The 27,900-nt window shown below is 45.6% G+C and overlaps 1 protein-coding gene across 2 annotated transcripts in view; it reads right to left on the bottom strand.

Moving 5' to 3' along the window:
• PDGFRA (platelet derived growth factor receptor alpha) overlaps positions 1-27,167 on the bottom strand; it is a 36,602-nt gene extending 9,435 nt beyond the window's left edge. The window contains exons 1-16 of one of the 2 annotated variants that reach the window (XM_026093746.2): positions 26,806-27,167; positions 20,534-20,594; positions 18,764-19,078; positions 15,364-15,627; positions 14,327-14,457; positions 12,763-12,934; positions 12,470-12,659; positions 11,838-11,953; positions 11,237-11,363; positions 10,210-10,403; positions 9,691-9,785; positions 9,444-9,576; positions 4,527-4,631; positions 3,018-3,128; positions 2,604-2,757; positions 1,026-1,192 (exon numbers count right to left, since the gene is read on the bottom strand). In XM_026093746.2, coding sequence (XP_025949531.1) covers positions 1,026-1,192; positions 2,604-2,757; positions 3,018-3,128; positions 4,527-4,631; positions 9,444-9,576; positions 9,691-9,785; positions 10,210-10,403; positions 11,237-11,363; positions 11,838-11,953; positions 12,470-12,659; positions 12,763-12,934; positions 14,327-14,457; positions 15,364-15,627; positions 18,764-19,078; positions 20,534-20,582 — 2,323 coding nt within the window. In that variant the 5' untranslated portion in view covers positions 20,583-20,594; positions 26,806-27,167. Of the gene's footprint in view, positions 1-1,025; positions 1,193-2,603; positions 2,758-3,017; positions 3,129-4,526; positions 4,632-9,443; positions 9,577-9,690; positions 9,786-10,209; positions 10,404-11,236; positions 11,364-11,837; positions 11,954-12,469; positions 12,660-12,762; positions 12,935-14,326; positions 14,458-15,363; positions 15,628-18,763; positions 19,079-20,533; positions 20,595-26,798 lie in introns of both variants that reach the window. The other variant, XM_064511148.1, reaches the window with a different exon arrangement.
• Positions 27,168-27,900: the final 733 nt, after the last annotated feature.

A 27,900-nucleotide genomic window follows, 5' to 3' on the forward strand; every position in this document is an offset into this window, starting at 1 on the left:
ACTTTTCACGTCTGCATCAGTCACTGACAAATATTGCATTCTTAAAAAAAAATTCCAATATTAAAAATAGAATTTGTTTTTTATTCTGTCTATAGCTTTTTTTTTCCAGAGAATTGTGGGAAAAGGTGAAGATAAAAAGGCCAACTAAAGTATTAGATGGGTTGTTTATAATGCTCAGCATGTGGTTCAAAAACATTTATTTAGAGGTGGTAACTTCATTAGATTTTTGTGCGGGCATGTACATTTTTATCCATTTACTTTTGCTGAACACTGTTATGTTTCCCAGCAAGTATTCACTGGGACTAATCCAATACCAGCAAAAAAGGGTCAGGAATTCTATGGCAATGATTGTTATTTTTTTTATGAAAGATGTCAGCAAAAAGCGGTCAAAATTCAGTGATTCATTTACCCCTACTGTCCCAGGGCAGAATATGAGTACATTAGTCTGCCATGCAAGTCTGGGTCTGGATATGCTTCAGTTCCTGAGGCCTACAGCCAGAAGTGACTGTGCCTATTTTTAAAGCAAAGCATATTTAGTTTCTGAGAAAAGGGACAGGGAATGGGATGCATTCATTATCTTCATTACATAATCCAGGAAAGTATTTGGGAGTGTTCTCCATTTGGTAAGTGTCAGTTAGTGTGAAATGTAAGTGGAAATAGAGCAATATAAATTACTATTATTGCTCAAAATCTTGAAAAAATACAAGACAGGAATAAAATCACTGCCTCCAAAGACTGTGTCTGTGGCCATATTGTATAATCTAGCCACTCTGTACTTCAGTGTAGAAGCAAAGACACAACTTTATCCCTTCTGCTCCAGAAGGAGCACATGCTCCTACCTCAGAGCACGATGAAAATCAGGAGTATTAGCTTTTAGCTTATAGTTTATATTCATATAGTTTTATGCTTACATTTTTGCAGCTCTCAGTGGTTGAAGTCCATATCAGAGAGGGCAAAAATAAGACATGGCTCTATGCAAGAATTACTGGTGTTAATAATGAATGCAGAACAGACAGCTCTGTTACCTGACATAGATTTCTTCTTGTATGAAGCAGGGCGATCATACACGGATCTCTGGATATCCGAGTATTTAGAGCCTTCCTTCCTTTCCAGCATCGGCACATATTGAGTGGTATCAGCTTGTTTCATGTCCATGTATTCTCCAGTGTTTTCAAAAGATAAAATCACATAACTGGAATTGGAAAAATTGGAAAAAACACAGAGGTATTGGCCAGGATTGCACAGGTGGCTTCCCTGCCACGTGTATGACAATGTGTCTGTATATTACCATCCATGCATTACCACATATTAATACCTGCTACCGAGTATCACAGTGGTCAAATACAAGTGCCTAAACGTCTTTCTGTCAATAGCCAGGTATGCAAACGCGTATTGTCTAGCTTCTAAAAATCCCCCTGAATTTAGCTATTACTGCCTAGGACATTTATTTCAAGGTATTCCAAATGAAACGAGTAAACTATTAGCCCAGTCTGCATCAAATCCAGCCCTGCTAAGCAAACCCACATTCAGATAAATAGTCCTTGCTGTAGTCAGCTACCAAGGCAGTTGGTCTCTTTGCCTGAGTGATTTTTTGAAAAAAATCTCTGTACAACTTCTAAATTTTAGAACATGGCTTTATTGCTGAATGTGTAAGGACAAGCCTTCTCTACCATCATCTAGAGAAAGCTTCAGGATGAACATTAACCATAAGAGAACCGTTGAGCCTGGCTAAGCCATCGGTAGGTAAAGGAAACTACGTGAGCGTAGAGAGCACCAGGGTGAGCACCAGGGCTTAGGGTGCACCAGGCACTCCCTGGTGACACCAGGCTGCTTGAAAGGAAGGAGTTTTGGAGAGCGGAAATTCCCCAGACCGGGAAACAAGGACAACTAGCACTAGCTAGAAGTGCTTACTTTTAAAACTCAGATGGATGGGTAAAGGCAGAAGGACATTTAGACAGAAGAGAGGAACACTGGACTATGCTTTCAAACTAGAAATGTTCTTTGGGCCCTCGGGATCAGCTTGGGAAGAAGGAACCGAGCTGCAACAGAGAAAAGACTGACTGTGCTCCAGAGCAAACACCGTAAGGAGGCAGGTGTAGGGCTGTGTGAGTCCAGCAAGGATGTTAGCTAATGCCAAATAACTAGACCTTCCAGAAGAAAATGAAAAGCAGAAGAACACACAAATTTTGTACGATTTTTCTCTTGATCCATGTATCTCTTATGCTGCCTTGGGCAGAGAGGAATTTGTTTGGAAAGTCTGCAAAATCTGTATGTTGTGTGCTCCCAGTAGTACGTGCGTTTACTAGAGATTAGAGAGAAGGCTGGTGAGCAACTGGTGTGTCTACAGTGGACGTGCAGGGCTGGGGGGCTGCAGGGTGTCCCCGCACATGGGAAAGAGAGGAGAGCCTGGATCTGGGACCTATGTCAGGAAGAGTGAGTGAAAAGTGCTGAAACCTTCCCAGATCTGTGAAAGCTGATAAATGAAAGTCCAGTGAGAATCATTAATCATGGCTATAGCACAAGGAATAAGAGGAAAGGAATAAGGGTTAGCAATGACATTCCCTTAAATTGCAGGCCATACAAGTTTTTGTCCTGTTTCCCACCTTCTTGTGCTTTCATCAGCTGGGTTCATTCCAAAGATGTCCAAATCCTTCTTTGGCTTCTCCGGGTGTCGGCTCAGGAAATTGTCCCTATTCTTATGCAAATAGTTCACCAAATCACCATAAAAGCAGTATTCAGTGATGATGTAAATAGGACCTAATGAAATAAGGCAAAAAAACACATTGATGAGTTTTAAAAAAATCCAAAAATAATACATAAAATATACAGATTATTATTTACTGTTATGACTGTAACAGTTACAGTTATGATTGTAACTGCTACCAGATAGCAAGCAGGTTCGTAAAAACCTTTTATTTATATATATTTTTAAAATGCTTTGCCTGACATTTGTGTGATTGTTAAACAGTGAACAGTGGCTCCACAGCAAACCTCCATTTCGTGTCAGCCAAACCCACCTGATTTTGTACAAGCTCCAAGCAAATTCACAATATTCAGGTGAGGCCCGAGATGCGTCATTATCTTCAATTCAGACATGAGTGCCTGTTTTTCACTGGATCTAGCTGTAGCTGTTGAAAAAACACACCAGCCACTCAGAGAGAACGCTCACTTTTTTTACAAAAACAAATGAGCTCTATCCAGCTAAGTAATTTTTACACGTCGCTTGCCTAATTAGAACATTTATGCCATGGTCTCTTGAAGAAGATTGTTTGTGTCCTTTATTTGATAAGGGAATTCTGTAAGACTTGGAAAGGACTCACAAATCACTAACAAGGGGCTTGTCTGACCCAGCTCAGTAGCTGACCCAGTCTGTTTGCCCCTTTCCAGTGAACATCTCAGGCACCAGTCTGAGGGATGCTGTTTTCCCAGGCGTCGGTGGATTCCCCCCGCAGCCCAGAGCCACTTTGCAAGCTGCTCATCTCCACACCACAGGGTGGTTCCTGGGCCAAGTGTTGCAAACTGGTTCTTGTCCATACTGTAGGTAGCATCTGGACCTCAGCAGCAAATATCTAATTTGTCCCCACCAAAAAGCAGACCTTGGGTGCAAACCGACTTGCGTTCTGTGTGATTCATATGGTTCTGGTGTGACACCAAGAGCAACTGGCTTGACAGTGTAAGTGCACTGTAAGGCAACCCACTCCTGGGCAAAGGAAGGCTGCTTGCAGAAAAAGACCACAGCGAAGTATTAATACTCCCTGGTGACACCTGATTGCTGAAATGACTCCTAGCAGATGAAATAAAGTAGAGCTGCTCTGTGAACTACTGGACTTCATGCTCCAACACTAACTAGAAGCCAGACATTTAAAGACCTGAGGAGCACAAAGTGACAGAAAGCTGTTTCTGTCAAATCACACCATTCTTTTCACAACACTTGGCACAGCCTCTATTTGTAGCATCTTATGTGTACAAGACCCATACTGCCATCCTCGCAATATAAAATGGACTTGAGAAAAGCCCAGAATTATTTATAGCATTACTTTTATCATCAACATCTCATCATGTAATATCTCCCTGTGCTTGGTATTCATTTTGATGTGGCTGATATTCATTTCATATTCCTTCCAGAATCACTACAGCAGGTTCTTAGCTGTGATGAACTGGGTAATCTTCAGTGGACAGAAGAGTATCACATGAGACCTGACTATTTCTGCTTTGCTGCATTGCTTTAATTCGATATCAGAAATATTCATGATTATTTTATTTTTTTTCTGAACTTGCTGCGTTATCACGAGTGTTACAGCCCACACAGCTAAAATCAAACCTCTGATATTTTCAAAAGGCTGGACACTGCCTGAAAAAATTGCAAATGTCATGAAGAAATCTAAGATATAATTTCAAATTCGAGTCATCCTGCAGGTTATTTTCAACTTCAAATAAGGAGAAGCTATGTATACACAAGCAATGCTTAAGTAACCACGTGGAAACATGCACTACCCAGCTTGGGCAATGGAACGAAGGTAACTTACGTTTCAGCATTTTCACAGCTACTTTCATCACTGGTTGAGAGCGGCTCAATCCATATGCAGTCCCTTCAACTACTTTTCCAAATGCACCAGAACCAAGGATTCGACCTGAACACAACAGAGACCGTTATTTATTCCAGAGATCAACAGTGACTCATCTCGTTTCCTGCTGCCATTCCTCTATAGGTCGTGATTCCCCTGTGGAATGAGCACACTCCTCTACCCAGACCATGGGTATTATGATTACTGTTGTTGTTAAGCAGAAAAGGCAAATATATTTTAAACAAATGCTGTCATTAAATGCAATTTCTGAACAAAAGCAAACAAGCAAACATCGGGAGCACATCTGCATGTGGGAGTCTAAAGGAAGGAGCTTTGAGAAACAACTGCTTTCATTCAGTTTTGTCTCCTACTCTGCCCTAATTCCCTCACTTTACCCTTTCTAAATATCAGTTCTCTTGTGTTTAATTTGACTGTCCTGCCTCAGTCAATATCCAACTACATTTCAGTTGTGCCCTTAAGATCTGAACTGGACCTTTTAGCTATGTATTAGACTGTTACACCAATGTTAAATACATCTAGCAGTCAGATAGACTAAAGAGAATCAGCAACATATTTAGGAATATAAAATCAGGGCCATCAGTGATCTGAAAGAAGCTGAAATACATGTTGATCACATATGAGGGGAAACTCCTCTGAAGTTTAATGTACAAGTGTGTTTCATATGCTTGAATAAATTTTATTGCAAATTTCCAAGTGCTATAATAAACCAGCCAATGTTTATACACACTTTACTCTTTCCACAAATCCATTTAGACAAAAATTTTGGATTATCATATCCTGTCTTCTGTTATGGATACAGTGTGCAGAAGAACTGTGTACAGATTGAGCCAGATTTTAGAGAAATATGAACTGCACAAACATACTCCAAAATACTGTATTTCATAGGTTCCATATTGAAAAGCAAGTTCATTAAGGCAATGTTTATTCAGTGAACAAACCCGTATATAAACTCCAGATGCCAGGGCATTATCATATTCCTGATGAGCTTGCTGTTTTATTTTATGTTGTTTTTTGAACCTCCAACACAGGGAGAATAAGTAGTGGTTTTTACTATGGAGAAATACAGCATTTTGTCTTTGACATTTGTACGCAATTTGAACTTGCCATCTCCTACACTTTTGAAGGTGTTATCTGGCATGAAATACCACATGTTTCTGTTATCCTCAAGCTACAGTCCACACTTTTATCGTATATACACTTTCAGCAGGATGTTTTCAGCCAAAAAAAAAAAAAAATCTGCATCGTTAACAGGCACAAGAAATGGTTAAAGCATGCTTAGCTGTGTTACCACTGAAAAACCTCTCCGAGGTTATGACAGTGTAGTTTGTCATGCACACAGAAAAATACGCAATTTCTTTTCAAAATTCTTGTGCTCCAAAGGTTACTCTTCCCAGTCAGGATGGGAGAAAGCTTCCCACCAACTTTCAAACTAATTCAAACAACCTGAGTCTGAAATTTGGCCCCTGAAATTTTTCAGAGCGAAGATCTGGGAGCCACATGGCAGGATGCAGCCCTTCAGAAAGTGATGGCATTTGCTGAGGCTCCTTGATCTTCTTGTCTTCACAAGCCAATTCCTCCCCAGTCCATATTGCCAATCGAGCATGAGACGCACATCTCCTGCCCGAGCACCTCAGCCGTGTCTGGGAGCATGTGGAGGCAGTGAGAGCACTTCCTGAGCAGCAGGCAGCTATTATTATTTCCCCTTTTCACCCCTCTCCATATACTTTGGCCTGACCCCACATGTTTTACACTTGAAATTTGGAGCCCGGTGGAAGCTGACTGCTCGGGGGTTGGATACATCTATAACGCAACAAGCTTCATCGCATTCGTGGAGGCCTTGACTGTAGCCCAAAATTATACCAAGTTTTACTTTTCTTAATATAAAGGCTCCACCTTTATCCGCTTCTCAGAGAACAGTGCTATTTCTCTGTAACAGAGGGACTGCCCAGAGACCAGTAACACTAGGCTCATTAAAGTAGTGGAGGAACCATACTGGGGGCTATTTTCAGTTGAGCCTCTGTGTCTATCCACAGAGCTACTCTGCTGAGATTGCCCAAGAGATGCCATTTTTCTGCTCTGGGCAATGCAAATAGAAACGTGAAGTCTGTGAATTTGTTCGAGACATAGCCTTCTCAAGTGGATGCTTCTCTGGTTAAAATGGAGCTGTGATGATCAGCGCATTTAAATAAGCCTTCAACTTCAATCCTTGCCCTCTTGGTCGATACTAAAGGCAACAAGTGACAGGCTTTATAATCTACATCCAGTTTCTAGACTCACAAGAAACTGGGTACCACATTGCTAAATGCTGTATAACTAACTTGCCTTTTACAAGCTGCAAACTGGGACGGATCTGATCCCATTTGTTAGACCAGGGTTTCATTTTACTAAGGCCCCCGTGACAAATGGGTGACTCCCTGGGAAGCAAAGGGAGCGAGTCTGCCACCTTTCTACTGTAATCCATAAGTCCTGAAAAACAGTAGGGAGGGAGCTCATCCTCAAGACACCCTGCCCTCTGCTGTCCCACTGAAGGAGGAGGTCCCGCGCGGGGACAGCGAGACACTCCACCTCGGCAGCGGCAGTCGTCCCGGGAGAAGGCAGTGGCATACAAGCAGCTCACTGCATTACAAGCTTTCTTGTCCCTACATGTTGCACAGGTTGCTTAGCGCTTTAAGCAGCAGGCTCCTATGCACTTTGTGGAGCAGGGATAGCGAAGGGAAATTTGCAGTGTAACCCAGATTTATCAATTGAAACTGCAGCTAGCCGATGCTCAGAGTTGGCATTTAACACAGCGCTGTTCTCCAGGCACTACTAGCTGGAAGAACAAAGCAATGCCAGCTGGCTTTCACAGCTACAACGGGAAGTGCTCATCTGAACGAGCCAAAATGGCTTGTATCCTCGATGCTTCAGAGCCCCCCCTGAGCTAAAGGTGCAACTCCTTTGCTGCTGTCTCCCGCTTCAATAGCAGAAAACCCAGGCAAACCAAAACCATCAGACCCAGAAACAAAACAGGTCCCCAGCAGCCTGAGACAAGGCATTACATATGGCAAAACTGCCGGGTGGATATATATTAACTGTGTCAAGAAGAAACTGCTAAAAGAATATGTAGCACTAGTTTTTAAAGCAGTTACTGTTGTGGATATACTTGTAAACAGGAAGGCATTGAAGTAAACTGGTCCTTATGAGTCATAGGGAGACAAAATCATAGTGGTGGTCTATTAACAACTCAGATGTGACAAATCCTTTTAGGCATGTAATTAAAGTTTGAGTTGTAATAAAATAATTCCTTTAAATATCCGCCCTCTTCTAGTTTTCAATTAACAACGTGAATTTAATTAAAGGACATTGTTCCTGAACCAGAAATTTTTGTGCCACTTCTTTCAAGAATTAACATTAATTCTTTCTGTATGATGGAGAAGTAGTACACCAAGGAAACACGTTCCTTAAAATATATCGAACAAAAACATCCTTCAGTTTTCTTCTCCTGTATTTTATGTATACAGCTTGAGCACAGATACATGCAGGAGAAGGTTGTCATAAGTATGTAAAGCACTACCTGGATAGACCATTACAATTATTTACAATCATTGCAGTTATCTATTACTTTCAATTGATATAAATGATAGATTGGGCCAGCCCTGAAGAATCATTAACTGTATTATATATGAAATACAATGCAGGAACAACAAAGCAAAAACCAGAGGGGGAAGGAGGAAGGACAGCATTCACAAAAATAAGATTATGCAGTTACTCAGCAATGATACATGTACTTCATGGATTAATAATTTTAAAAATATTTTTAATAGAACTACATAATTGTTTCCAGATCTCGCTTGGCTTCTGCACATAAATACATGAATGTCTTGCAAACAAAAAAAAGCTGATTCACTTCTTCTGGGTGCCTCAGCAGAAGTGAGTCGCGAAGCTGGAATTTGGTGGTGGGAGGGGTGGCACAAGCCATTTTGAGGCAGGCCTGATGCATGTGGGGCATGTGGCAGAAAGCTGGAATGGAGGCCCGGAGGCACCAGCGTATGGGGCTCAAAGGCCACACCACTGCGAGAGAGGACCAGGCAAGGGGCAATGTGAAGGGAGGTGCCCTCGGACAGGTGGGAAGAGGCAGAGCTGTGAAGGCAGGCTCAGGGAGTTTGAACCTGATGAGGTGAAGCAGAGGTGGTCAATGGAAAAAGGGAAAGAAAGGACTATTTGGAGCACATCCAGGTGGCTCAACAGAAAGCAGTGGGGAGAGAATCTTCCTTGCCCCAGGACGTGAGCAACACAAGCCGCGCGGCTTCTCAGCAGCGTTCACTGGCATCGCCTGCAGAGCCACGCTCACAGCACTTTTTGGTGCTGGTTTCCGAGAGCAGCCAGTATTAGCTTTGGGGCTCCACACAGTGCTCCATGACATGGACGTGTCCCTAGAGGGGCACACATGTACTTAGAGGTGGCAAATTTATCTCCACAGATGGATTATCTAAGCACTGGAGAGGAGCTGGGCAGAGAGGGCAGAGAGAAAGAAGTAAAGAAAGAGATTATTATTAGTAGATGAGAAAGTATTCCTCCTTTCTGGCAAGAGAGCTGCTGGAAACATAGAAGCAGCAGCCTGGATGTGAGCAATAAAGTAGAGGGAGGAAGAAAGAGGTGTAAAGCCCAGGTGTTAGAGATGGCAGACTTGTCAAATGTGGAAAAGAAAGGGAGAAGAGAAGCTATGAGAGGAGAACTAAGGAGAACAGATAGACACAGAGAGACTCTGGACTTCACGGCCATGAGTTACATCAGAAATCCTGGTAGCAGAGACTTCAGAGTTGCCCTTAATCGTCCTTCTCCCCAGGCAACTGGATTAGTCCCTTAGAGGAAACTTACCAAGCACTAGCCCATCTCGAGGAAACTCCCATCTGGAGTCATAAGGCAGTTGCATTGGGTCCACATAAATGTATTCATGGCCATCGGGGCTAATAGACTCAATGACTCTCCATCTTATCTCATACCTTGGCTTCTGCAAAGCACAATGAATGCAAAACCAAATGTTAGTCGTGTGCCTGATTTCAGAGTAGATCAAAATCCAGGTGGGCTCAGCATCCAAACCGAAACATTTTTATTTCTACATTACCTGTTTCCATATGATGACCAGCACAATCAGTGAAATTATCACAATCACTAAAAGTACTAAGACTGCGGCAGCCACTGTTAGCTCTGATCGCAAGGCTGTGGAATAAAAAGACAGACGATATTTGCCTCCTGATCCTTGAGGAGCTTGACACATGTACAAGAAACCCACCTCCCATACCACTGCAATTCCTGTGTCCAGCAGATGTGACAGGAGCAGTTCCTGGGACTAGTGACCGTAAAGTCATTCCCAGCCCAGAGCAACTCTGCCTTCCTGTTTCAAGACCAAACACAGAGGTCTTCTAGAAGAACCTCCCATAGTGAATGGTAATAAAATGTTAAAATGAATCATGGAACCGCATAATAAGTGAAAAACAGATGCACAATAAAGACCTGCAGAATGCCTCATTCTCAGATGTCCCAGGGTAGAAAAAAATCCATTTTCATTTCTTTTCAATTGCAGCAAATCCATGTTTTTATTTATCAGTATTCTAATGTCACCGAAGTGACAAAGTTAACTCACTGGGAGCCACGAGCTTCAGTTCTCGAGTAACAGCACCAAGGTCGTTTCTTGCCATGCATCGAACAGCCAGGGTTTCCTCTACCTTCTGGAAGGTCACCTGGCTTTCCACCATGTTTTTCTCATCCAGATGAGCTTCCATGTGTATATCAGAGATATTGTTAGTCAAAAGAGTCCATGAGGTGTCATTGCTGCATCTACAGAGAAGAATAACAATGGAAATGGATATTGGCCTCAGGTATGGATATAGACAGACCTTGGTGCCACTATATATCCCATAGAGTTTTGCACTGAATGGACTTCTATTTCTCCCAGACTATATCATGCTGAATGCTTAGTGCAGCACAGGGAGCTGGGGCAGGGCTAGGAGGACAATCGTCCCACCAGAGTGTGAGCAATTTTAGCGTAGTAACAGCAGAACATAGTTAGGAGATGCCCAGGGCTGCTAGCCTCATTTCATGTGTGGTCTCCCTCTCCCTGAAGAAAGGGATACAGGTGTGTAATTTCCCAGCAAAAGTCCAGCTTCCCAAAGGCTATAGAAGGGATCAGTCTAGAACTAGCAGACGTATGGGAATAATTACTCTGCATGTCTGAATGGCTTTGAAGGTGAAAAGTATCATTTGGGGGGAAATCAATTAAAAGAAGTGAAAATTTAGAAGAGCACAACAGTGTTAATGAGACAGACTGGTCTATCTGTGAAATGATAAGAACTCCCTGAATGGAGAGACATCTACTCCTATAGATCCCTATTCAAACTGGGACTGTGAAATCTGATGAGTTCACTCACTGGACACAAAACTTTTAGAGAAACCTGCTGAATCAATGCTTTGTGTCCTACAGGATGCAAACAATAGGAAGGGCACTGACAACCTCTCTCTAAGTATAAGCAACTTGCCTCTAAAAAGACAAATCAGATTTATAGTTTACTGGCCCTTGATAAGGAAAGTGTGGTATGATAACTAACAGTACTAGACTAGTCAAGGACAAAACCAGTCACAATTTGAGACAGCATGGCACCTGCTCTCCTTACTTTTTAATGTCCTTGCAAACCAGCCATTCCACGTCGGGAAGCGGGGTCCCTTCCGCCAAGCACCTCACGGTCTGCCCCCCTGCTGAGCCGTGGTGATCGTCCACCAGGTCTAAGATTAAGGCTGGAACTGGGGATGAATCGGGAGTGTGTTAAGATATTTGTTAGGGTGTACAAAACCAGCTTGAAATCTCAAATAAAGCAGGACAGGTATTGTTTGACCAACAGCCTAGTGACGGCAGGAGACCCAGACACAGCTCAGAGAGTGGATCCTAGGTTAGAGCCATGCAAAGGAAGTGCTGCGGCTATGCCACGTCCACACGTCACACTAATGAGCTATGGTTCCCGCCGTCAGCTGGAATAACTTAGACGGGAGGATAAAGTTTCTTTTTGGCACAAAGCCAGTGCAGAAGTCAAAGCCAGGATCAGACTTGAACACTCCAAGGACTCGGCACACACACCCCGCTCCAGACACACCAATTGACGCCTTTCTTGTTTCAAGACTCCAGGCAATCCAATACTCAGTGTTTACCCCATGGTTAAGTACCTCAAATGTTTGTCATGTGCCATCGCTTCTTGTGAGCAAGGCTTTGGGAATCCTTACCTTGTATTAGCAATGAGAAGGTGTATCTTTTAATCTCATCTTCATTTTCAGCAACCAAAGTATAGTACCCACTGTCTTCTTCCTTGGCCCGGATCAATTTTAATATACTTTGAAACCTGCAGAACCAAGAGGTTTTGTTTGTATCTTTAAAGTAGACATAAAAAAAATTCCACTTCAATACAACATATAATCTAGCTATGTGGAGATTATAATGTGTCAACATTTGGCATTTCTACCGTATTGTTACTCTAAAATCATTATTCAAACAGTAAATGACTACCAAAATACAACTGAAAAACAAGTGAGCATTATTATATCCTGTATGGATCTGACAAAGTACCTGATATTATTGGAAATAGCTAGAAATTTTTGGAATGGAGACATTATGGAGAGACTGAAGAGGATTAGTACCGAGAAGCTAAGATTTCTACAGTTTGGAGAGGTTAATGTTATCAAGAGGATAAAAGGAGGCATTACTCTTTAGAATAGAAAAAAAAGAATGGATTTTTAATGCTATTGAGGAAGAAGCAACGATTGCAGAGGAAAGAGAAAGCAGGAGTGGTGCTGAGGCTTCTGGAGGAGAAACACTCGAGTCATTATGGCAAAGTGAGATCCATAAGGATATTTTTTACCTTGTCTCCTCGACTCTGTTTGAACTAGTAACAATCTCAGTAAGATTTTCAATCAGAGTCACATTGTCCTTCAGCCAGTACATTTTTGGAGCTGGATATGCCTGCACATCAACAACAAAATGCTTCACTTCATGTAGGTTGACAGCTTCCAAAGGGCTGAACTGAGGCTCCAGATGAATGAATCCTTTGTCTGTAAATGATAAAGCCTTGCGTAAATAACATTGTGCAGCATATTTCAAGAATGATATTTTCCAAAATGTTAATAATTTTTGAACACTAAAAACAGACTATACCGTGTACTGTAATGACTACTTTCTTATTTTCCTTAACCTCCTTGGTTGCATGCCGAGCAGTACATTCATAATCCCCTGTGTCTTTCACTGATGCCTCAGGAACGGTCAAGGTGTAAACCAGCTTCTGCGATGGGACTTTGATATCATCAAGTTTTATCAGACCTTTTTCTTTCTGTAGTTTGGAAAAGGAAAAAAAAGCTTAAGTAACTGAGCTGAAAGCAGAGCACTGAGGATTTATGATGCCACTAGAGTGAGAGCAATGATCTAAACCTCGTATGGCAGAAGACTTGCTTACTCAGTTGGGGATGCGTTCTCAGCCACAGGCACAAAAAGTACGTCCATAAGAATACACCCTTTTGGGGAGAACCACAAAAGGCTGAGGAGTTTGAGAGCTCGTATTTTGTTCACTCAAAATAAAATGCCATCCAAAATTTGTGTGAACAGCCTGAAAGAGCATTTTATTGCTTATGCTACCTTCTCCTCAAACAGAAAAGCAGGAGGTTTTTATTCTGAATTTTCTTTGTTTAGTTCCCAAGAAGTAAGGTGGATTTTTATGCTCTCCACCAGACCAAAAGTGACCAGTTGCTGGATGCTATGTTCTGTCTGCTCTCAAAATGAAAATAATTTAGTGGCAGGGAGGAGACTCTGGTGAGAACAAGGATGGTGAGAATGATAGACGAGGTTATTATGGGAGACTGGAATAAAAAATATGCTTGGGATAGTTTTGAATGGCAGCAAATAGCAGAGATTATGCTGTGTAATGTGGAAAATAGAACAAAACCTTCTCAAATCATTTTCTCTATTGGGTTCTTAACTTATTTAAATAAAAGCTATGATTTGGGATCACAATTAGGTAGCGACTTCAACTACTCCATCTCTTCGGTTACCAGAGTTTTTATGTGGGACATGCTGAAATTCTCCATTGGCAGGGGACCTGGCTGGCTCTAATCAAGCCTCACTGAATAGAAATTTTCACTGTAGAAGAATGGTATGAAAGTTTGAAAATTTGTGAGAGTGTCCAAAAATTTTAAGGCTTTCTTATTAGGAAGTTCTTATTAGTAGGTACCTACACTGACTGTAAGAGTCATTTTAATTTACACCTGCACAATGAAGAACAGTTAAGACTATGAACTTGATTCTTCACTGTCCTTTATTATGCCCAAGAACGCAGGGTTTAAGAGCGCCATTTTAAAGGCTCAGACCTGTACTTCAGCAACAGAGTTATACACAGATGTCAGACACACTTCTAAATCTATTTCCACAACATTTCTCTTTTTGTCCCAGAAAGCTTTCTAAGGGCAAGACCTGAGAGACAGCATTTCTCCTCGGCACACGTACTCCCAGTCACACCTCACCTTCCTTTCATGCTTGGCATACTTACTAACAGTGAACTCTAACTTTTGGCACCGACGCTCTTTTGTGATAACTGAAAATAGAAGAAATTATTTTTTCTCTCCTCAGCTGTCCTCATTCAATCAGAAAAGAGAAGAATATTTTACAACCCCACCTTCTTCCCTAATAAGTAAAAACAATCATTCAAACCAAAAAAAAGAGAGATATTTACCACTTTCCCAGGATAATTCCATTGTAAATTAACCACCTCATTGTCGAAGACCACACAAGTTACCACAATGGTCTCGCCTGTTTTGTAGACAGTTTTAAGAGCTTCAATTTCAACCGGCAGCTGTGAAGTAGCTAAAGATAAGAGAGAGAGAGCGAGCAGATTTAGTCTGAAACAGTATGCAGTTTTTGCGTGGTGTGATTTCAGGGGTAAACTTCCATTTCACTTCCTCTACTGAGGAGCTACCCTGGAAAATTCAATGAAAGCATTTCTGATTTACAGAGATATAAACGAAAACAGAAGATGATCCCTTCTTAGCTTATTAACAGTTACCCAGACATTGTGTATTTAAAGCACAAAGTTTACAGGCATCAAGTTCAATTCCACAAAGAAATGATCCATGCATAAAATTTCAATTAGAAGTTCCTATCTCAAAAGGTAGGTTGCCCCTGTGAAAACACACTTGGTACAAAAGCAATTTCCCTTTTTGCTAATCAGTGACTGACTTTGAGAATCAATTGCTGACCAATAAAAACCTTGTTTCCAAAATATTTGAACCTTGCAGTTTTTCAGACTACCAGAGTCCCAAGACATGAAGCCACTGAGAAACACCAGTCTTTTAAGTTTCATTTAAGCAAATAGGAGGAAAATGCATATATTGCAGAAGATTTTTCTTGCAACAGTTTGGGAGATGAGGTGAAGTTAAGGACATTTTATTCTCATCAAAACTCTATGCAACTGCTGAGATGAGATTTCTTGGGCCAATTTTCAAAAGCGATTCAGAGTAGGTCGGTACTGTAGCTATCATGAAGACAACGGCACTAGGCAGACACATATCCAAGCTAGCGTACCCTGCCCAGCTCAGGCACTACTGGCAATATGAGCACAGGAGCAAGAAGCTCAGCGTGGGGGAAGCAGCTTATACTCGGCTTCCAGGGTAGATTTTGAGCCTGCACTGAATCCTGGGATGCTCAGCATGAGAAAAGAACTGAGCTGAATATTATTACTTCTTTTTTTTTTAAACGAACCAAAATAAATACCTCTTAAAATATAGATGAGGAACTCTTCTGACTTGAACTCCACGCCTTTAACTGTTGTTTTGCATGTATATGAGCCTGCAGGAAAATTCCCAATGAAGCCTTGCTTGCTGTCGTAGAAAGCATGGACAGCCTTGTCTAAACTGTTAATTAAAGTCACTTGAGCATTTGGGTCACTTGTACGACAAGGGATAATGGTAGGATCACCTTCTTCTACTAAGATGAACTGATCTTCTGGTATGGAAGGAACAAAAGGCATGTCTGGATCTGTGAAAAACAAGGAGGGGTTTTACAGTGTCTTGGTTGTAGTAGGTCCATACACAAGAACAAGGATATCAATGACCAGTTATAGATCTCAACTCAAATTAGTACAGTTTGTCACACCACGTCTCCAGAGACTGCAGTTAAGGCATGCTAAATGGTATGTAGTATCTCATTTTCGCTCTCTGACGTGACCTGTAGTGAGACTTTCAACCCAAGCATGACACAGGAAAAGCCTCCGTTGTGACAGTTCAGGAGGCAAAAGGAGAACTGCGAAGGACTCCAAGAAAAAAAGCTGAGAATTATTACTCCCCTTAGACCTGGTTCTGATATATTCCCATGGAGAGGACAAAAGGATATTAAATGACAAAATGCAAGAAAAATCACTAACGGGTGTGAAATGTTTGTGCAATTGCTGGGGAATAAAGTAAAGATGAATGCCCTTTCTCTATCACAGACAACTCTGTCAAGATATATGCGCAGCAAGGACTTTAGGGCAGAATTTGGACTTAAACATCCTATTTTTATGATACAAGATTTTCACTCAGGTATAATCTTCACTGCATTAAAAATATTTATTAAATAAAGATCCTGCCTTTTATTGGCATAGCTCATTCCTCTTCTTCTTCAGTTAGATTTTTTTTTTCCTTTGGTAATATTAGCTGTCCCCTACATGGTATGTAAGCACTTCTAGAAAAAAATCATTTTTAAAGTGAAAAAGTATAAATCAGTCTGGAGTTGTTTATGGCTAACACCGTTAAAGCCACATTTCATCAAAAATAACTTCAAGTTAATAAGTATATCTTTATGCATTTCTAACATGTCTAACATTATGGCTATGAGGTACAGCTAATTACAGTCATACCATGTGGTTTCCAAAATATGATGTTCAACCATAGAAAAGCAAACAAACACCTGACGCTTGTATTTTTTTAAAAAACCAACAAAATAGATGCCAGCTTTCCTACCCAACCAATGCCCATTCTGAATTTAAAACATAATCGCATAACATATGAAACTTTAGAACTACACGCCTCAAATTATCTAAATTGGGCTGTTTGAAATGAACAAATAATCTCTGCTAGCCTGACGCTTCTGAGCAAAGCTTTATAATGAAATGTAATAAATAGCAATACAAATCCTGCCAACAAGAGAATTTGTGCTGCCCTGGCAGGCTCTTTGTAGCAATATTCCAAACACAGCACTCCCTTCCAAACGCTCTGCCAACTCCGTGCATTTATTTTCCCAGTGTAATTTGAAACAGAGACGGGATTCACCTAGCTTAGTTCTGTGTGTGCTTTTAGTGAAACTGGGATATTGTGCGAAGTCTCAAAGCAATCTGCCTTGGTTAAAGTGGGTTGCTGCCGTCCGTTGCCCTCCTAATTCACTGCAGGAAAAAACAATTGTAAAGACAGGCTTTACGGTGGGAACAGAAACATTCTCTATAATTTGGAGAAAAATACATGTTTCTGCATTTCTGACATCTTGATGTTTAGTGAGCAGAGGAAATTACAGGGTGTCTCTGCCCTGCAAATCTGGTAGGCTGAAATCTAGAGGCATTTAAAATTTGAAGCAAAAAAACCACTCTTCTTGAAGGAATCTTCTGTCTCTTGCCTTTATATTCCTTTGTTATATGGAAAGCTCTGAGTTAAGTGGGCTACAAGACTGTTTAACATCATCAAAATCTCTTGGTGTTTTTTTTTTGGCGCTGTTTGGAAATTGAGATACACATGCCAAAGCCTCTGCTGAAACCTGTTATTGCTTCAAGAACGAATACTGACACTTCAAGTTCATTGTGGGAAATGTAGAGGAAATCTTGGAAGAATCACTTCAGTCAAATCACATGTCATGAATGCACAAACTTCATACTGTGGCAAAATAGGCTTAAAAGATCCCTTTGGTATGCTTGGCCTTTTTCCCCTTCCACCATCTTCCTCGCAGTTTCAGACATCATTTCCTTTGCAATGTGTTTAAGCTTTACGGGATAATTTGCAGTCTCTTCTTGATTCCTTCATTTCCTGTTCAAAATATTTACTGCAAATTCACTAGCCTCATCTTTTGCGATCCTGCAGTTCTGCCACTCATCCCCTGAGCTCCAGCCAATGCCCAGGAAACATCTCGACAGCACTTTACAAAGGCAGGCCGTGGGCCACGGCTTAGCCTGGGTGCCTATCTTGGCAACCACAAAAAAGATGCTGATCCCATCACCAGCACAGAAAGCCATTAAAGGAATTTGCAAGCAGAACAAAGAGGTGGGAGGGCAAAGCTGGTGATTGGTACTTGTAAAAATAAGGGATGCTGTTTCTTCTGGGTCCAAGTGATTTTCCATTACTAAAGGGAAAGGTGGCATGGGGACAAGGAAGGCTGTGTTTGCTATGAAAATTATAGGGCACTGCGAGAAATGATGCTTGGAAACACCATATTTTTGATCTTCCATCAGACTGGCCAATAGTAAAATTTCTTGTGTTGACATCTTTTGTGACAGCTACGCCAAGACAACTCTGCTGCTTTATTTATCGCCTTGCTTCCTGCGCCCTGTGCACACACGGGCACTTTCCGGCAAGTGTTTGGTCAGAAATTCCTTTTTCTCTTCTGATTGCCAGTTCAAGCCTTGTTCAGGCTAAAAATGAGAAATGGCCTTTAGCATCTGGCGACTGCTTTTGTGTCAAACATGGTACTGGTTTGCTCAGTAAAAGTCCCAAAATGTCCACCAAAGTCTCCTTTGAAACAACCAGCATCAGCGTTATTCTGCGGGGAATTGCGAGTGCGGGGGCCAGGCCTTGGGAGACATGAGGTCTGAGCACTCTCTCGCAGAGCTTCTCCAAGCTGAGCTGCGGCTTGCCCTGGCCACCACGGCCAATTTGCCCAGCTTTGGTGGTCAGGAGACTTCAGGCTATGAGGTTGTGAATTCACCCCTCTTCCTGAGAACTAAAACTCTTACCAGAGAGGTGGAAAAAAATAGAAAGAGAGAGGCATGCATGCATAGACTCAGAGGGACTGCTCTTGATTTACATGTTAGGAAATGGCCACGGGTGTCATCTTCACCTCACAGCAAATTGCCGCTATTAGGTGTCTTCTAAACATCCACGTTACAGCCCTCCCGTTCAAACCTGTGAGTTTTGCTGTGACCTCCCCAACTTACCAGGCACATAGATGTAGATGTCCTTCCCTTCCACTTCCCCATCCTCCACCTGAGTGTGGTTGTAATAGCAAACGTACAAGCCCGTATGCACGGCTGAGGCATTTCCTACTTCCAGCACTGTCACGAAGAGGCCACTGTTGTTCTCTTCGTGTCTGATGTCTATCCTGTGGCTTCCCTCAATCACTGGGTACTGCCAGCTCACTTCGCTGTCTCCAGAGCATTTCAGTGTGAAATTGGAATTCAGCTGTACGACCATTTTGTTTCTACTGGGAACAATAGTTGGCAGAGGAAGCTGGCAAAATGTTAGGAATGGTCCTGCAAAAAGAATGGAACACATAGCATATGAACACACAGAACATCCTCTGCACAGGGATGTGACAGAATGAAGAACAGATCCATAGCAGACACTTTCATGATTTCTGACACACTGATATCTCAGGACATTTGCCTTTGTTAAAAGCCAGAGCTCTTCCCAATGAAGGGCAAATGGCTTCCTTTGAAATGCAAAGTAGAGAAATGCTTGCTTGCTGAGTTTGGTTTGGCAAATCAGGAGGTGAAAGACGAGGTGAAGTTAGAGATGGCTTCTAATCCACACCTCAGCTTCCCGGCCCCAAATGTGGGCACCGATTGCTGCAGGCCAGTGAATCCCAGCCAACGCTGGGATTCCCTGGTTCCCTGGCATTTTACAAGCTGGTCTACAGATCCTTACAGTAATGGTCAGGAAATCAGCAGTTCTGTGAGCCTACAAGGAAGCTCACCATTGACAGTCCAAAATTTAGAAGCCACTTCTCTAGGCCAATGCCTGCCCTTTACATCTGGCTTCTATTTCTGCGAAGGGCTGGAGCAGGAGCTCAGCTCCAAACTTCATGTATCAGGTCTACGCCCAGCCAAAATGTGCAGAAAGTTTATAGCCAAATAAAACTGTAATTCACGGAACTAGATGTTGTAGATGGCACTGCTTTTCAGATGCAGTCTAGATTTATAGGATCAGATTCTCAAGCCTACGCAATTTGTAGGTGGGCTGGTAGAGGTCCAACTCCCAGAAGAAAAATTAGAGGATCCACATCCTAAGCCCCACAGAAGGAGAGAAAACAGAATTCACCAGGGAGACAGATTTGCTGTTTCAGTCTATCAAATACCCTGCACAAAACCCATACGGGAGTCCATGATAAAAAGGCATTTAGGCCCACGGTGTGAAAGTGGGTTCTGTGCAATAAACTGGCTGTAGGCATCCAGACTTGCTTTGAAACCCGTTTCTCACTTTTGCACATGTTATCTCAGTCTACAGGCCCTTTCTATATTTGGCACCCTGTGGCCAATCCTGCCCTCCCCTCCTACCGCCATTCGCTCGGCAGATGTGGCCGGCCCGACAGGCAGCCCAGCGAGTGTGGTTATGTGGCGGGGAGCGGGAGGATGCAGGGAGCCCACACAGGCAGCCTCCTCTGCACCATGCTGCTGGAGAAACTCCAGGGTGGCAGGGCCAGGACAGCTGTAGGTACACAGGCCTGTTTTCCCTGTGAAGGCAGGCAAACCATGCGGGAGGTTATAGGAGCTGTAGAGGTGCCAAGTAGCTGGCACGGGCTAGCAAACGTCCTACTGTCTTCTCAGTAGTTCTCGTCTCAGCTACCAAAGACAAGGCCAGAAGAACGGGGGCTGTAGCCAGCTGCCAACCGTTTGGCATTTGTTATTGTAGACGCAAAGAAAGCAAACTTAAACATGGATTTACAAAGGAGCAGGGTTGGGGAGGTTTAGAAGACTGAGCAATATTACCTGTGAAGAAACATCCCAGGATCAGGAATATCCTTGGGGAAGTACCCATGGCTATCAACAGCTGGAACAGAAAGAAGGAAGAATAAGCTAGTTAACAGACTGGTAACAGATGTGAGCGTTCGCAGCGACCCCGGTGCCCCAGGCCAGCGTACAGGCCCTCTGCAGAGCACCGCGGCGAGGAACAGCCCTGGCAACCCAGCCCTGCACCGCGGCACCTCCGCGAGGTGCACAGGGCCAGAGCCAGACCCCTGGACGGGGAATGCAGCTGGGCACCGCCACCTCTTCCCCACACCGACAGCGGGAGGAGCCGGGTCCTGCGCCTCACCCTGTGGAGCCTGGAAGTTATGCTGGGCACAGAGCTGAAGGGAGGCGCGCGCGGCTGCGGCCAGCTCCGGTGCCCACCACAGCCTCCGGGCCGGAGCCTGCCGAACCCCCCTGCACAGCTGCAGTAGCCCCACACGAGCCTGTGAGGGTGCAACGGCTTTATGCAAGAAGTTCTAACTTCTTAGCTGCAAGACAATTTTATGGGAGAAAAAACATATTTAAAAGCTACTTTTATTACAAACAGTACTATCATCAGTGATGTTCCTTTTGCCATTTACATGTGCATATATCTAGTTTACTAAATACAGTATGAATACAGTAGTGTTTACTTCATATTTAGCAAGAATATCCTTGATCAAGAGACATGCTGCCTAAAACTTGCACTGAAATTTTCTAGCAGAATAAATGTATGACAGACTGTAGGCCAGTGTTACTATTCACAGAGCATCTCTTTCCCCTAACAGTGTGAAGAGGCATAGATTATTTGAGAAAATTTCAGCTTTCAAGCAAATAATCATAAGGCACCAGCGTCAAAGTGGCAAAACCAGAAATAAGCATCTCTGTAATTTTCGTGCCATCTAATCACATTTCTGCTCAAAACCCTCAACCAGCCTGCTAGGTAATTTCCAAAGGAAAAGCTCCTACAGCCCCTGCTCCCATTGAAATCAATGGATGTGTTGTTAGTGATTTTAATAGAAACTGAATTTGGCCCAAAGCCAATATAGATTAAATAAAGACCGTACAGAAGAGCCTCTGATCCGACACTCAAATCAAGGAGTAAATAAGAGGATGATGTGCCAAGACAGGGACTACTTTTCAAAGGTCCTGGACAGTTTCTATTCACCCTCCTGGTTCTGAGACAGGAAAGCACGTAGGTGCATCTCGTTATTAAGACTATGCCAGTGTTGGACAGGAGTTAAATGATTACCGCATGCCAAGCAGTATTTCTGACCTAGTCCCCCTTTCCTCAACCAACATGTGGAATAGGCTGTGGTCTTCTGCAAAGCAAAAAGTGTTCGATACTACAATAAAACATGAAGGTCTCAGAAGCAGGATTAGAAGACTTACAAACTATGAGCCCAAAAAAATATGTACAAACAACTTCAGAAATTTGGCTGACGACATTCCAGCAGACAAGCCATTTTGCCTGATTCTTCAATTAGCAATAATTGCCATGTGTTTACGTATCTGTCTCCCATTGATAACAGACTCCTGGACATCAAAGAATTCCCTTGGCTTCAGCCTCCTTTCTCATTTTTATCACATTTATATCCTGTAATTTTTCAGATAAAATAGCCCACTGTAAATCGTGAAAGAATTCCCATGGTCTGCTTTACTGATCTGACTACTACGTTCCCAAGATCCACAAGACAATGTTACCTTGCTGTCTGCCAAATTTCCTTCTGCCTTTTCTGTCTGAAAAGGCAGATCTCTCCGCCAATGTATTGTTTTTCCAGAGTTTTCAACGCAAGTCATGCAGCACAGAAAGAGAAAACACAAAGCTAACTCATCTTTTACACAACGAGTAAGTCTGGAGAAGCTCTGCTGAAGTGGACTTAACACTGTTGCTGTGTGGGTACGGGGGGACTGCAGCCCCATGAATACACTGGTGTAAATCCAGGTGATGGCATGTATTTCCAAAGTGCTACTTGTAATTCATTGCATCTACTCTAACCACAGAGTCTGATTGAGATTTGATATCTCTGTTGTGTGCTTTAATGATAAATTTTAGGAAAGGAACATCAGAAGAGCGTTTACTGCCAAGGAACCAGTCTTCCAAGTCCTCGCTGCCAAGCTTGGGGCTTTTTACCAAGAGTGGTTCCATTGACTGCTGTTGAAGCCAAACTAAAATCAATATCCAGAACGTCAGTGGAAACATGTTTTAGAAAATGTTGATACATGAACTAGAGAGAAAGCATTGTGGCAGGGGAAAAAGATTTACTACTGTAAATCAAATAAAGAACTCTTTCAAGACATAAAAATATCACATCTATCAGAAAACTACAGTCTAGCAAGCTCATTTCCTGTCAGCTACCCAGTCACTACATTTCATCCTCTTGGCCACAGGATGGCAATGTTGATCCACATTAACGAGCCAAATTTCTTGCCTAGAAGAAGGAAACGTTAGTCTCCAAAATAGCAGATGGAACCTAAGCTAGGTCTCCTGGATCAACTTAAAATTCAAATTACTTATATTTTCATTTTATGTGAGTTCCACTTTTTTGGAAAAAAAAAATCTCTATTGCTCTGTATTTACAAAAGCAATGTGACAGTAGTGGGGATGCAAATCTTGGTATGTAATAATGTGATTATCCTCGTTATGAGAAGGGCGGGATACTTTCTGTGGCAATTTTGTCAGTGAGGCAGTCTGTCCTTCTGGGGAAACTGATCTTTCCTAGGAAGACTCAAAGCTAGCCCAAGAGGAAATCATTTCCTCCTTGTGATATACTTCACTAGCTGAATTTAAATGTTCAGATGGGACCTCCTGAAATTTTTCTTGGTTCTTAATTCCCTTCCTCAGTGGACTCCACAAAAGCAGACCTGCCCTGCACAGTGAACAGGAGGCTCTGAAGGTTTCACTGGCGAAAGGCACAAACAAGAAAAGAAAAACTCTCCGTATCTTGAAAAAGCCTGGCACAAGTATTTTTCTAAACTGAGGTTTCTTCCACATCCCTTTACAAGCGTTTGCATCCAGCATAGCCTGTACGCCTCTTCTGAGCCATGTGGGAATAGCTAGAGCTATGCAGGAATAAGCAGCTATGCAGCGAGCCTAGCACAGCGCTGGGCTCTTGCAGGGCACTTCGTGCTGTGCAGGGCGCAGGGCAGGCGGCTGCTCTGCTAAGAGCCTTCCGGCCAAGAGGCCAGACTCCACCAGTCTGGGAGCTAAAGGTGGGAGGGTATTTGCAAAGTCTAAATTTCCTTAAAGGACTTTCCAGACTGTCTCAGTAGGCAAAGACTGGTGCTTCCAAGGAATCAGATAAGGACCTTCAGAGAACACTTCAGATCCCGACTTAGGCACTCAGAAGCTCTGCATGGAAAAAACAATCCCTCTCTGTTGACTACAGGACCTAGGAAGCCAGCCCCTGTGAACCTCTCCCTTGGGTGCCCATGCAGTTTTTTTGACTTGAAAGAGGTGAATCAAGCAGGAGAGCAAGGCGAGGGGGGGAGAAGCGACTGCTTACTTCTTTCAAATTATCATCAGTTGTTGTCAACAACAGAAAAATAACCTCTCAGAAGTCATGCCTGGGTCTTTAAAACAAGTGAAGTAAACATAGTCTATCAAAGTTTTCAGAGTTCACATGTAGGACTAGTGCCATTCTGGCCATGGTGAACAAAGGACACAAGCAAGGCAAGGTTCGCACAAGGCAATCCGTTTTACACTCTTTTTTAGACCAAGTGATATAGTTGGAAGTAACCAACAAGGTCTGTGGTATGCAAGTCTTTTCTGGCCTACATAAATGACGCTCAAATCCTAGCTTGATACCGTAGTACTGTGGAGAGGTATTTTATTCAACTATTTATTACTTCCTGCTTTCGTGAAACCTAATACACATATATTACCCTCAACGATCTTCCATACATCAAGCAGCAAATAACGGCAAGATAGCCAGACGGCCCCAGTGCCCAACCACCGCCGTACTGGCACACCTTGGGCCCGCTGATGCCTGCAGAGCAATGCCAGAACAAGGAGTCTCATTTCGCGCCACGGGTGACTGCCTGCAAGCTGGGAGAGCTGTTTTACTTGCGGACTCCTAAATCCCAGTGCTTTGTACGATCTCATTTTTCTTCAAACTTTTTTTCAAGCTCTGAGAGGAAGGTTGACTAAACCACTGTTTAGCAGAGGGCCTTTCTAAAACGCTCATTGTTAGCTAGAAGCTAAAAGTGAAGTCCCTTGCTGGGAGATCTTCCTCTCTCGCTTCTAGGCCCATAATTAAAAGCCAGATCTCCACAATTCGCATTTTGCTCCAGCCGCTGACAGAGGAACCTCTGATATTTGTCTCCTCGTTTTGCCAGATCCCGTCTCCTGCCCCGTGCAGGGCCACTACGACGACGCACGAAGCTGGGAGCCCAGCTGGGGTGCTGGGGGTGCCCGGGGGTGCCCCCGCCTCGCCGTCGCCCCCAGCCCCGCTGGGCACAAACCAGGGGGAAGGCGGCGAGAGGGGAGCGGGGCTGCCCCACAGCTGCGGGTCCCCCTGCCCCACCTGCCCTGTGCCGGCCCCGGCGCTGCTCACGGGGGCCGGGAGCCCCGAGGGGGCGGGAGAAGCGCCGCTTCCCGGGGCCCCCCCGCGCCGCGGACCCTCGGCGGAGCCGGGCGCCGGCTGCCAGCGAGGCGGGCGCCCGCAGGCTGCCCCGGACCCCGGCGGACCCGGCCGGGACGGCAGCTCCCAGCCCGGCTCTGTTTGTCTAGGAAACAATAGGAAAGGCTTTGCCAAGCCGGAGCACATTTTTTCACGCGAGGTAGCCGGGAAAAAGCAAAGGGGGACGGGGAGGAGAGGGCGAGGGCAAACGCGCCTTTCCCCCGGAGCTGCTTAAGCGCGGCCGGCGCTCCGGTTCGAGGCGAGCTCCGGGCTCTTCCCAGCCCTCCCCGTCGGGCAAGGCTCGGACCCTGCCGCGTCCCCGCGGAGGGCTGCGCACGCTCCCCCGGGGGCAGCCGGGATGGCGGCGGCGCAGACGGCGTCGTGTCCAGGGCCGGAGCAGCGCGGCCGCGGGAGGGCGGCGTGCGCGCAGCCCCGCCGACGTGTCCGTGGGGCCCGGCCCGGCGCAGGGCGATGCCGGTCCGGCCCGGCCGCGGGGTCCCGGCGCCGGCGGCGCCCCGGGCGGCTGCCGCATGTGCGAGGGAGGCGCCGAGAAGGCCGTCGAGGGGCGCGGGAAGCGTGCGCGGGGCGCGGGGCGGCCGGGGCACCGTGCGCGGGCTGCGGGCGAGCCGCAGGGGCCGGCTGCCGCGGCTCGGGCTGCTGCTGCCTGGCGAATCCGCCGCTGCTCACTCCAGAAAAAGCTGTCCAAGTCCTGTTCTCTGGAACGGCTCCTGGGCTGCTGCATCCCCGTCCAAAAATGTTGAGCAATGCCGCGGACAGCCAAAAAGCCATTTCCTACTCGCTCCTAGGGCTTTCCAGGGGACTCCAGCCTGGCAAGGCTGGCAAGTCGGCAGCCTCCGCGCTTGACGAAATCCAGACGGCGGCCGCGGGGACTCCGCCGCCGCGGGTGCGAGGCGGTGGGCTGCGGCAGTGCGGCGCGGCGGAGCGGAGCGGAGCGGGCTGCGTTCCCGCTGCGAGCGGGGCTGCGAGCTGGAAAGCCTCCAGGTACCAGCCGGGCTGCCTGAGTTCAGCATCTCCGCTTCCGCCGAGACGTGTAAAAAAGACGGGGCGCGCCGGGACGGAGCTGGGCGGGGGTGTTTGTGTGTCCCCTTCCCGGGGCCGCAGGCTCTTTAGAGCACCGGTCGGGGGGACTTAGGTGGGGAAGGGGGCTCTGAAGAGGCGAAGGTGGTGAAAAACAAAGGGTGGGGGAAGGGACCGGAGAGCAGTGGGGTGAGGGACGCAAGGGCAGAGGTGGGCATTAAAGGGGCTGCGAGAAGAAGGGGAGCGGCTGGCCGCGACCTACCTCCCTCCGTCGGTGCTTGTGCCCCCGGCCCTGCCCCGGCGGCACCGCCGCAGCCCGCGGAGCCCGTCGGGGCGCTCCGGCCCCGCCGCCCCAACGTGCTCGGCACCGGCGCCGCCGCTCGCCCCCCGCCCGCCGCCGCGCCCGACAGCCCGCGGAGCGCCCCGCGGGAAGGCGCCCGCCGCCCGGCCCAGCCGCGCCGGGGCTTCGCGGGCAGAGCGTTAAAAAAGCCCACATAAACAAGGCGGGGGGGTTGGGGGGGGGAGAAAACAAAAACAAAAAAAAAAAAAACGAAAAAAGAAGAGGGAGAAAGGATGGAAAAAAAGGTGGGAAAATTCCCCCTCACCTCTTACCTTCTGCTTTGTAATCCGCAGCTACGGTCCTGCAAATTGTAAAGTATCCAAAATATGTCCACGTCTTTTGTGACTTTCCCCGCTCCACCGCGCTCTTTCGCTCCCGCTCGCCCTCCCTCCAGACCCGACTGTAATGGTCTCACAAACCGCGTCCCGTAATTGATTCAATGTTATAGTCCATCCTTCCAAAACTAATCATTTGCTTTAAGTAAATAGCTGTCAGGAAATGAAGCCCCCTCCGGCCCCTTCAGAATAAGAGCGGCGCTGGCGCGCTCGGCGCCCCCCGCCCCGCGGCCGCGCCGGCGGCGGGCTCTTACGCAGGCAGGGGGGCCAGTCTCAGCCTGCAGCTCTCACCAGCCTTGCAGGGGAGGGGGGAGGTTAGCCATATGGCAGGGGCGAGGGGGAGGAAAGGGGGAATCTGAGAGTTTTGCACGGCAGGGGGAAAAAGAAAAAAAGTTTCATGAAAACCCAGTGTTCCCAATTTCATGAATGAGCCTCCCTCCTCGGACCCTCTGGGAAGGCGGCTCAGGCGCCCGGCTCGGTGGCCACAGTGTGAGTTTATGGATGAGGAGTTTGATCGGGAAACGAATTTGCGGCTTCCTCAGCTCCTTTGCACACTACTGAGCTTGGGCTTGATAGAGAGAGCTGGACGGACGGCTGGGTGCCAGCCAGAAGCAGGAGGCACCCAGAAAGGGGGAGAGCCGCACCACTAACATTTATGAATGAGAGACACAACGAAAGGTAACCTTCCCGAGGAGCCAGCCCCGCCGAGCCCTGCTGCTCTGACGGGCCCCGCAGAGCTCGCCTGCTGCTCTCCCCCTCTGGTTTGCTCAGCGCAAACAGACCCAGCAGCAGCCAGGCCCCGGGGCACCGCCGAGGGCTGGAGGTGCCCGCGGAGGCGAGGGCTGCGCCCCTCCGAGCCGGTCCGTCTGCAGAGGCTCTGGGCAGAGCTTTGATCCCGCTGGGGAGAGCCGGGTGTCTCCTCCGTGTTGGCTCTGGCTGTTTGCTGGCGATAAGAGGCAGCCGCGGGAGCGCACGGGCAGCCGCGCTCCCCTGTTCGCGGCGAGCGGGCGCGGCGGGCGATGCGGCGGCCGC

The sequence above is a fragment of the Dromaius novaehollandiae genome, chromosome 4 (genome assembly GCF_036370855.1).
Source record: "Dromaius novaehollandiae isolate bDroNov1 chromosome 4, bDroNov1.hap1, whole genome shotgun sequence".
In the NCBI taxonomy this organism is placed as follows: Eukaryota; Metazoa; Chordata; class Aves; order Casuariiformes; family Dromaiidae; genus Dromaius; species Dromaius novaehollandiae.